The sequence below is a fragment of the Gavialis gangeticus genome, unplaced genomic scaffold (genome assembly GCF_001723915.1).
Source record: "Gavialis gangeticus isolate Ggan-Ray unplaced genomic scaffold, GavGan_comp1, whole genome shotgun sequence".
NCBI classification, from domain to species: Eukaryota; Metazoa; Chordata; order Crocodylia; family Gavialidae; genus Gavialis; species Gavialis gangeticus.
This window is the reverse complement of record NW_017729011.1, coordinates 14,531,565-14,542,574: the sequence shown is the minus strand read 5'-3', so window position 1 is coordinate 14,542,574 and position 11,010 is coordinate 14,531,565. Positions and strand designations below refer to the sequence as shown.

The 11,010-nt window shown below is 43.8% G+C and overlaps 1 protein-coding gene across 14 annotated transcripts in view; it reads left to right on the top strand.

Moving 5' to 3' along the window:
* DNM1 (dynamin 1) overlaps positions 1-11,010 on the top strand; it is a 123,957-nt gene that overhangs the window by 65,854 nt on the left and 47,093 nt on the right. For 12 of the 14 annotated variants that reach the window (XR_002096204.1, XR_002096206.1, XR_002096203.1 and 9 more), the window contains exons 11-15: positions 4,563-4,649; positions 4,910-4,980; positions 5,441-5,492; positions 6,763-6,774; positions 8,462-8,575. Coding sequence is in view for 10 of the 14 variants with exons in the window: in XM_019510575.1 (XP_019366120.1) it covers positions 4,563-4,649; positions 4,910-4,980; positions 5,441-5,492; positions 6,763-6,774; positions 8,462-8,575 (336 nt within the window). In the remaining 4 variants the exon portion in view is untranslated. The remainder of the gene's footprint in view (positions 1-4,562; positions 4,650-4,909; positions 4,981-5,440; positions 5,493-6,762; positions 6,775-8,461; positions 8,576-11,010) is intronic. The other 2 variants (XM_019510577.1, XM_019510573.1) reach the window with 1 other exon arrangement.

Below are 11,010 nucleotides of genomic sequence, written 5' to 3'. Positions count from 1 at the left end.
CCAGCACGCCCCCCCCCAAATCAAGGTGGAAATGGCTGTACTCTTTAGAATTTGGACCTGCAGCATCAACCAGGTCCTTCTATAAAGATGACCTCATGAACCTTGGTTTACCTGCGTGTGGATTTTTCAGATGAGACCTCAAAAATTGAAGTCCTGTCTGCTGTGTGTAGGCATTTGATATTTGCTGAAAGCCTCTGGCTTACAGACCCGGATAGTTGTTTAGACCAGGGGGCTTGATTTGGGGGGTCATCTATTTATGAACTGTTAAGCATTATTATTTATTGTTTCTAGTGGTACCCATATCTGTGTCAAGTGGGTCCCCAACTGCCAGAACAGACACAACTTAGGGGGAAGGGTACAACATGTTAATGAAAGATCCAGGTGAGTTAGGTCTCATGTTGACAAAATTAAGCTAATTTGTATACACATGATGATTAAATTCTTCATGTGAAACAGCAGAAATGAATCTTCAAGAAGAACTTCAATGCCAAAAAGATAGGGACTTTGTGGATGAGTTCAGAAAGGATTTTCAAGGCAGAGTTATATAAAAAACTGATAAATAGACCTTCAAGGCTATCCCCGTTATCAGGGAAGAAGATTCAGAACAAGATGAAGATAGATAAGTAGAGAGGACCTGAGGTTTTTGAAAGCAGTGACGTGAAGTTGAATTTAATTTGTTACTACTAGGAGTACCAGTAGAGAGATCCTGAAGGTTAGTGTGTGACATTTAATCAAAACACTGAACAGGAAGGATGACTGTAGCAGCAGCATTTTGGATGGACTAGAAAGGGCAACACAGTATATGGGAGGATGGAGAAGCAGATGTTATAGTAAATAAGAAAGGTTGGGAACTTGAATGGGAGAATTAGCAGCAGGGCAAGGAAGTGAAGAATAGATTCAGTGGTATTTGTGGATAAAGAAGCCCCAGAATTTGAAACTGTAGAAGTTGTACCTTCCTTCAAAACAGGGCAGGCAGCAAGGAAGTCGTGGAACCTGTTGAGGCTGCCTATGGAGCTCCTGTAGGATAGACTTTGGTTAGCAAGCAGCATGCGTGCCACTTTCTAATGTTGTGAAGTTTTTACAGAGTTTAACTGTGTAGATACTTTATGGATCTACACTACTTCATTATCACATACATGTTGGTCTGTGCTATGGTCTGACTTGCAAGCTAAGTGGAGTTGGGGCTAGTTAATATGTGGCTGGAGACATCTGAAAAAGATCAGGTACTTCAGGAATCAGCACTAGTGTTTCAATTAGTGATGCTCTCTTCTCTGAATCAGTACTGAATGCAGCACCCAACCACTGTTATGAATTTATGCTCCCTTTTAGAATAAGACCTATAACTGAGGCTCATCAAAAACCTAACAAGGCTTTTCTGCAGGAAATGTCAAGAGGAATGGCAACTCAAGTCAGTTTTCTCTATCGGTTGAATTGCATATAGCCTCAGTTACAGAGTATTCCTCACCTTCTCTTCCGTTGCTGTGTGCTGTTAAATAGTTATCCCATTTTACCCTAGAAGTGACTGCATTTCAGTGGTGGGTGAAGAAATCTCTGTATGTGCAGTTTGTAAAGGACTTTGAAATTATGCAGGATTGAATACAATTTTGATCAACAGCTATAATGACTACAGAACTGTAGAGGGAGTAAATCCATCTGTACTTTGATCCATCTTACTGGACACAATGAGTCTAGGAATTCACTTATTTTATAAAAGACAGCAAAAGTTGAGGGGTAAAGACAAAGAAACAATTGGTTCCCTACACGCCCTGTTTCTGACGGCTTACAATGCTGTAAAATGAGTTGCTTTATTAGTAACAATGGAAAACTGGTACAAGTGGGAGAGAAAGCAGAGCCAGAGCATCCTGGGGCATGCTCTGTCATTCCAGCAGGAAGTTTCTGTGGCAAACTGCACAGCAAAGGATTCTTATAAACCAGGATTCCTTCAGCTAGAACCTCAAGCCAAGAGACAGACTCTTAGTACTTACAAGGACAGGGACATGCAGTTGAGTTAGGACGACTTCCCTGGGGCTTGAGATGATCTTCAGCTTGTGGCATAATAGTTGGAGAAGGAAATGTGACTAGGCCAGGAGTCGAAACCTCTCTTGAGTTTGAAAATCCATCCAAAGCTGGCTGAGTTAGCCCCTAGCAGGGTTGCCTATTATCCCATTTTCAAAGTTACGGCATTTCTGGGTGCTGTTTGCAGTGCTGGTGTAACCCCATCCCTTGCATCCTGCTGCATGCTTCCCACTGGATGTGATATCCTGTGACTGGTGTCAGTGTCTCCTTTCTTACCCACCCCTGCTTCTCCTGCACATGTCCAGGTTTGAAGCTTCTGCATGACATCTGGCAATGATGATTTATTTTGTGGGTAACCTTTGCTGAATGACTCTGCTTTGAAAAAGCAGAGAATGTTTTTCACCTCCTTATGCCTTTTGTTTGTATTGTTTGTTTATTTGGTTTTGGTTCAAAAAAGCTGAGATTTGCTTAGAGATTTTCCAACTTCCTGTTGGCTTCTTTGACATGAAGCCCACCCCCTCCCCATCCTTGCCACCCCCAAAGGAAACGGGAAGTGCTGCCTCTGTCTCTGAAGCAACCAGCAGCCTACATCGTAAAAATCCCAGAGAAATCCTAACGTGCAGGAAAAGCCTATTTCCATGACCTTTAGCGGAGGTAGAAAACCTGTTCCTGTTAACGTGAAGCCACTGACATTCACAACAGAAAAGTCCCTTATAACATTAGGAATCTGATTTGCTGCTGTCTTTCTTCAGCCTTTCACCAGGATAGCTCCATTCATCTCAATGGCCCTGTAAGCTTGAAACAATGCTGTGGTGAATCTAACTCACCCCCCTCAGTATTTGACAGCACCTGTCAAAGTGCATGTGGAACAGTTTCCAGTGGTGATTCTGTATGGTTTGGGCTGATTCCTGTAGCATGTTGTCACTGTTCTTTATTTGTAAGAATTGAAAAGCCAAACCAGACTTAAACCCACAGATGCACAGAGATCAATAAAATTGGTGCAATATGGATCTGAGTCAGATGAGAGACACTGCTAAAAATGTAATCCCAAATAGCAGTGATGGTACCAATAATAATGGTGAGGAGGAGGTCAGGAAATCCCAGTTGAGGTTAAATTGGTCAAACTGAATTAACACAAAAATAAAAAATTACTTAAGGAGGCTGGGAAGGGAAGGATAGGAGTGGACCTAGATTTGAGTCTCAATGCCAAGGTTGAGTTAGGCCTCAGTCTTTCATGGAAAAGCACATGGACGCTGCCCTATTTAATTCAATGCAAGTTTGGGGCCAAGTCGTGGCTTCAGTAAAATAAAGGATAGTGACACCAGCTCCTTCCAGAAGCAACACGGGATTAACTTGTTCCTGCTAAGTGTTAAACAGATGCTCTTAATAATAAAGGGGTCCAGCTATTGTTAGTATTGCATGGCTTCTAGAGGCCATGATCAGGGATCAAAGCTCCTTTGTCCCAGGTGCTGTACACACAGGTGAAAAAGCAGTCTCTGCTTTTCTTAGGAGAGAGTGAAACTTGTGTCTTATTGCACTGTGCAGCATTTGGCCACTGTACTGCCAGAGCACCGCTGTAGGCTGTGGTATTTGTGAACAACATCCTGTTCCCATTTAAATCAATGGTAAACTCCAAGTGATTTCATTTGGACCAAGAGCTGTTGAACCATTTAACTGTAGTACATTTTTGTTATAAGGAAAGTGCTTTCTGAATGCCAGGTGGGTGTCTGTAGGTTTCCATCTGCTAGGTAGCCTGCTCTGGTGGGTTTCATATGTGCAGTCTCAGTGGATTTATTTATCCCCTTGAACTACAGGTAGTGATGTCCCTCCACTCCCTTCTGTTTGCATGCTGCAAACTGAATTTCCTCCTCATGGCAGGAAATAAATTATCGTTGAAAAAACAGACATAGGAGTGACACAAATACAGGACTTTATTCTGCACTGTCTTGTACTGGTGCAAAGGAAGTGCAGAGTGGATATAAGGAGGCAGGTCTTAGGTCCTTGATTTCTACCCATTGCATTGCACAGTGAGCAGCAGGCCAGTGGATTAGACCACAGTTTGACAAAATAAGACCCACTTTAGTCATCTTCACTCACCCACAAGGCTTCCTCTAAGAGATCCTAGCTTTCTTATATTGCCAATGAGATAATGAACTTTTTCAGAGAGCTAGCAGCTTGGTTTCTTGGGATAAAGCTAATAGTGGGGCCAAATAATAAAACTAAGGACTTCAGTGTCCTCCCAATGTTGGGCATGTTCAGGGCTGGGGGGTGGGTATGAGTGCCTTCATAAGGAGAATAAGCTGAGTTTGCAGCAGGTTTGGTCTCCTGAAGGAACAGGGTGGTTAATACAGAGGAGAGAAGCACTTCTCAGAGAAAGCTCAAAGCAGAATGGGCAGGGATCAGGAACTTGGAAAATCTGTCTGCAGTTCTGGCTTTCCTGTGCCTTTATCCCTCCCTGACCCCTGATGCAGTTTGGGAGGAGTGTTGCTTCCCAGCCCCAGGCTGCTTTTCCCACGTGTGTGTGGTTTTTTTTCTCTCTCCTGCAGCTCAGTCAGTACCCTCACCTGCGGGAGGAGATGGAACGGATTGTTACTACCCACATTCGAGAACGAGAAGGCAAGACAAAGAATCAGGTAGGGGAGTATAGGCTCACTCAAGGGGAGGACAGGGAGGGGAAACCTTCAAGGGAACAATCTGAGATATAAAATAGAGACTGGCCTTTGCTCTGAAGTTGGGATCTGGAACTGCACTTCTTCAAGCTCAAGAGCACTTGACCACAAAGAACTTAAGGGAACTGTGAATATGGCTTATTGGCTAGTCCCACCCATCTTCTGTTGCATAGGTATTGTCTGTCCTTGGTCTCTCACTTGCTCCAGTTGTCTTTGCCCTACAGGTCATGCTCCTGATAGACATTGAGTTGGCATACATGAACACAAACCATGAGGATTTCATTGGCTTTGCCAAGTAAGTGCCAATACACTCTATTACCTTCTTTCCTCCTGACCTCCTCATCTGCTGCCTAACTGTTCTCCTAGGTGGGCTGATGGCAGTTTGTCCACAAGTTTTGATGAGGGATGGTGGAATAAGGCCTTTGACACAGGATGCTAAGCGAGAAAATAGACCTTTCCTAGAGGGGTATGAGCAGCTCGCAGAGTATAGTCCTGACCACTCCCTGTCTTCATGTCTTCCTGCCTCCCCACCCTCAAGGCCAGCTGGCTTCTCAGTTGACGGGAGGGAGTGGGGGTTGTGTGTGGCACTTCACCCTTGCATGCTGTTTTCTTAGCTTCCCTCCAGAGTTTGGGAAGCAAGGAGTGACATTCAGGCTCTCTCATGGTATTGCAGAGTGATCACTAATGGTTGGAAATTAAAGAAACCCAAAGCTAGTGCAAGCTAAATTTTGAATGTCTCATATATTGTTTTGTAGTGCTCAGCAGAGGAGTAGCCAGATGAGCAAGAAGAAGGCAGCTGGCAACCAGGTAAGCAGAGTTCCCTCCTATTTATTTCTGTAAGACAGATACATATTCAATTGGACAGACCATCACTTGAATGGGTATTGAGCCAGATATAGCAAAACTTCAAAGGTGTAAAGAGGTGGATGGGGAGAATATTAGAGAGCCACTTTTCAGTCCCAGAGAAATCGGTGTGATTACTATTAGGGCAGCTGGTGAGAGGAACAAAGAGGGAAGCACTATGAACGTATGTGGACTGTCCATTCTGTGCAGGAAAAAGTGATAGTGGATTTAGCGATATAACCTCACATGCTTTATATGGGCAGAAGGAGCTTCACTTCACGTACACTCCCTACTGCTTTATGGATAATGGTGGACATCAAACCTAATATCCATACATGACTCATTTACTTCTCCCAGCTGTGCTGACCTTTTGCAGAGGTGAGAAATGGAGACAAACTCTCTGAATTTGTGGGCGCAGATGCAAGTTCACAATAAAAAATGGGGGACAAACTCTCTCAAATGGGGCTTTTAAAGCCAGCTTCTCAAGGGGACTTTGGCATTCATCAACCATGCTTAGGTAGGGCATCCTTGCAACGGAATGCATCTTTGGGAGAGGAGAGCAAATGGAGAAAAAAGGAACTGCAAGGAGCATGCTTGCTCTCAGAATCCAGGAGGTTAGAGATACCTTCCTCTCCTAGAGCTACTTGGAGAATCCCAAGATTATGTAAGCTGGAAGATCCTACAGAAAAAGAACAGCAGTAGGCGAATGCAGGCAAGAGTCCTACCCCAGGCCCAAATGCTCATCTGAAGTGAACTTTCCTCAAAACATGTATGCCCGCCTTTCCATGAGATGCAGTTAGAGTTTCAGAGCTCCTGGCAGGTAGGCTGGCAGGTTCAGCTGGACCATTGTCCATTCTACTGAGGCCATTTTGAAGGGTTTTACAGGGTAATTTCTTAGCTGCAGGGAGCTCTATCCTCAAAGCACCAACAGGTAACTCACCATTACTTTCTGAAGGGCTGGGTCTCAAACAGCTCTAAGAGTGAATTCATTTCTATTTTGGGTGTGGATCAGCATATAAATAGCTTTTGCTTTCTTTTTCTTTAGCAGATCTTATTTTGGGATGCGGGGTCTTTGTTGGTTTTGCGTTTGAGGTGCTAATTTGGTAAAAGATTCAGATTAATTTTTGAGCTTTTTTTTCTTCTGCTCCTGCTTTCCTAGTAACAATATCTCCTCTCTTTGCTCCTCTTTTTTTCCTCTCTGCTTTGCTGCTGTTGCTATGGTTCCCCTTTGCAGGATGAGATCCTGGTGAGTAGAAGGCCTCTCAGCAGGCTGTGCTAATGAGCATCAACATTGCGTCTGGAAAGGCCAGGAACAGCACTTAGATCATTCCATCTGTTACAAAAATGGGGGGAAGTGGTAGCTAATATTAGACAAAGATGAAATGGAAATGGGGAGCATTTCCTTAGCTTTCAATAGAGAATATAAGTGGAGGTCATTCAATACAAAATCAAGATCCAGGTTTAGCTTCAGTGTCTTATTCTGTTAGCGAAGGGAATTGAACCATTGTGAATTTTAACAATGCATGTGAAGGGAAGGATGGGCATCCATGTACTCTTAAACACAGATATATGTAATGAATGCACCGGCATAGGCAGTGTATACATATTTATTAACTTTCAAACACCAGTATGATCATGTCTAATATTTTTAATGTACAAACTCACTTTTAACATGTACATATGCTCTACTGTATATATAGGCTAATGCACACATATACAGTAATGTATACACACATACATAAAGCATGCGATGACACACACTTGCAGTGGTGCACATAATCACTTAAATATATAACCCACATATCTATATAAGCTATTGTGATCATGTATTCTTTCTGCTAATTCAGGGATGTTCAACCTCTGGCCCATTGGCCAGATCCGGCCCCCAGAACCATGTAATCTGGCCCACGGGGCTTCCTTTTGGATCTTTAGGGAGCCTGGAAGGCTGTGGCTTTTCACACTAGATCAGGCATGCAGGCTTGTGTGGGGCCTGATCCAAACATGCAGAGCTGGGCAGAGGGGGCTGGAGCCCTGGATCGTGATCCTGGCCAGGCAGGGATGGTGCAGGGCCCCAGGTCTCAATCCCACCATACAGAAGTTGCGTGAGGCCTGATCTGGCTCACAGGCTGGCCCTACACCATTCATCTGGCCTGTGGGCCAAAACTGTGAGCATCCTTTGTGTCACGATAAACTCATATCGATTTAGAGTTTCAGGCTATCCTAAATAAGTCTCTTAGCTTGTTTACATAGGTGAATTTATATACCCATATACACTAATGCCCGCCTATTTGCTAACAAACACATACATCCACCTAATTAGTCTCATATATTTGAATCTTGTGCATGAATTCCAGATGCACCTTTGTCCCCAGATGCTCATGTCTTCTTGTGTTGCTAAATTATTTGGTTCTTACTTGCCTGCTTTGCTTTTCCCCTTGAATTGCCTCCCACTGTGCTCTGTGAAGCACTCCACTTGAGACCCAAGTAGTGGGAGAGCTCCTCATGCCTGGAATGCTGAATGGTGTGCTTCCTTCATCGATCTTTTTAGGTGTGGTCTTTTCCACTTATAAGAAAAGTGTTCCTGTAACTTGGTTTCCAAGGATTGTGCCAAGGTCTGAGGTTCTTTCTGCTGTAGTTCTTCTTCCCCTTATCTCCCTTTCTCTTGTCTTTGGCAGAGGGTGTAGGCCCCAGGACAACCAGGTTGTCTCCTGTCTCTCCTTTCTTGCCTGACACTTCTGTTTGGACACAGGTCCAGGCTGACTAGCCTGGGAGCACCAAATGATCAAGGGGCTTTTGGGAGGAATAGAGAGACTGGTAGTTTTGGTCTTGTTGGTGTTGGTCTGTGCCTGTAGGGACACCCTCTGCTCTTCCTCACTGTTTGGAGAGTTAGGCTACTGGGGCCATTTTAATGCTGGTGTCTTCTATTTCTTCAGGTGATCCGGAAGGGCTGGCTCACCATCAACAACATTGGGATCATGAAGGGTGGCTCCAAGGAGTACTGGTTTGTCCTGACTGCTGAGAACCTCTCATGGTACAAGGACGATGAGGTGAGTGGCTCAGTCTCCAGGTTGTTGTGACTTTGTGTCTTCAGAGCCCAGTTCTCAGAGGAGCTGAACATCTTTCAACTCCTGCTGACTTTAGTGGCTGAGCATTTTGCAGGATAAGTTCCATATATCTGCTGAATGTTATTGGTACATCTGTGTATTGAATACCAGCTTCTATAAAGCAGCCTACACTTTTACCTGGAGTGATCCCATCTATCCACATCCATCTTGTCCCAAGAGCACATGCCACAGGATGAGGGGCTGTAATTGGGGTTCCATGTTGTCTTGCAAGATGTGATGCGAATCCCAAGGAACTTTGGGTGAAACTTGGGATGGAGGGAAAGGAGGGAAGCAGTTTGTGCAGTGCAGTGAAGTCCTGCACAGCAGGCACATCCTGCACATGTTAGCACTGAAACCATTTCTGTCCCCTCCTTTCCCTGCATCCCACGAATTTTGAATCTTGTTTTAAGCTCTCAGTAGAACCTTGACTTTGCTGCACAATTGGAATGAGGATAGTTTCTTTTTAACTATGAAGGTCACTACATTAGTTTGCATGTAGCTTGCCTGACAATGGAGAAGAAACACAATTGGAATTACTGCTTTGGAGTCCATGGATCAGTGGACAGCACTTTTTCTGCCTGTGGCAAGTAGACTCATTGGAGGGATGGATGGGTATGTACTCTGAGACCAAAGGCCTTGTGGTACTTTTAGAGGCAGCTGTGGTGATTTATTGAATAGGAAAAGTGGTTGAGCTTGACTTCACTTTTTGGTCTCAAAAGAGATGTCTGACCTAGTTGGGTGAGCACTAGAGTGGGATCTGTGGGTTTAAAATCCTAACACAGATACTGACTGCACCTATGACTATGAGTAAGTAATTTAATCTCTCCATGCCTCATCTTTTTTCTCATCTGTAAACAAAGAATGTTTGTTGGGCTGAGCAATTAATTCATGTTTTTTAAGTCTAATGAATGTGGAAGTTCTGAGTATTGTTATTAGTAAACCATAATGGAATATGCAGAAGATAGCTTGGCAAGTAGTGTGGACCTGCAGCATACAGTTGCTTTAAAAACATATCCCTGAATGTTGGGAATCCTTGCTTTCCAGGATTTTATTTACCATTCAACCAGAGATGCTAGCTGCCAGAATAATGTCTTACTTGTAGTTAATGTTGTTATTTATTCATTGGTGATCTACAATATGTCACTCCATGTACAAGAAGTAAAGAAAGAGAAGATCTTTGCCCCATGCTTCTGAGTAGTGGGAAAAGTAAGATAATCAGAATGGTATGATTTTAAGAGTGTATATTACACAATGAATACAGATGTGGCAGTAGAGCAGTTAAGGCATCTCACTTAAACTCTGCAGATGCACAGTAGTTTGAAGCCTTGCTTTTGACTGATATTGAAGATGTAGCTGTAAATGGATACCTGGTCCTTCAGGCCATGGAGGCAAGGATTGCTGGACATGATACAAGCCACATCACTCCCTTGTGTGCTGTTGGCTACTAAATCTGGTGTACCTTAACCACACTAGTGTAATGGACTTTTAGACCCAGGGCAGCACTTGACCCTATCACCAAATAGTGTCAGGGTCAGAAACACCTTGATGGATCAGTACAAATGCTTTCAGGTTAAGACTAATTTGCTTTTCTAAGCACTGGTTCCAAACTGCTAGTCAGAAAGAAAAGAGGCCTTGCACCTTGTACCACTATTTGCACCTTAGCAAGATGTAACCTGCTGCCAGGCCAGAATTTTTTAGTTACTTACATCAGTGGGGATGTTTAACACTGGCTTCGCACAAAAGGAAACAACAACACAATACAGTAGGGAATTGGGTCCCAAATGTCACTCCTGCAAATGAGCTAGTTAGCCTTAGTTTGACTGGGCAAACACCAATCACCTAATTAGCAAGGGACTGAGAATGAGAATGTCCTTTCCTAAATCTTTGTGATCTGTTCCCTCATATAGAGCTGATTGGCATAACAGTGCCATCTCATTGTTATTTGTACAGATCAGATGGTTATAAGGCTTGAGTACTGTTTTAAATTAAAATCGGTTTCTGCATCTGGATTTCAGAGATGACCAGAGCCCCCTGTTTCTCTGCCCCAGAGAGGAAGAGGGCTGTGATTGAGGGGCATAATCTATGTTAATAGACCCCAGCTGTATGGGACAGGGAATGGGCATCCCTTTTATCCAGGGGAAAGGCAGCCTTGGGGGTGAATAACAGCTGGAGGTCTGCACTGCTTCCCTTCTGCATGGCAAGAGGCAGAACCGCCTAATTAAAACAGCTCCTACCAGCCAGCATCCCTTAAATAAATGCAGGGAGACCCAGTGCTGACGAGGCAGGAGCAAGGCGGGAGAAAGAAGTCTTTGTTTAAACAGGGACAGGCGTGGAAGAGAAGGGGGAGTATGTTTTCATTTCTGATTTTTTTTCTTTTT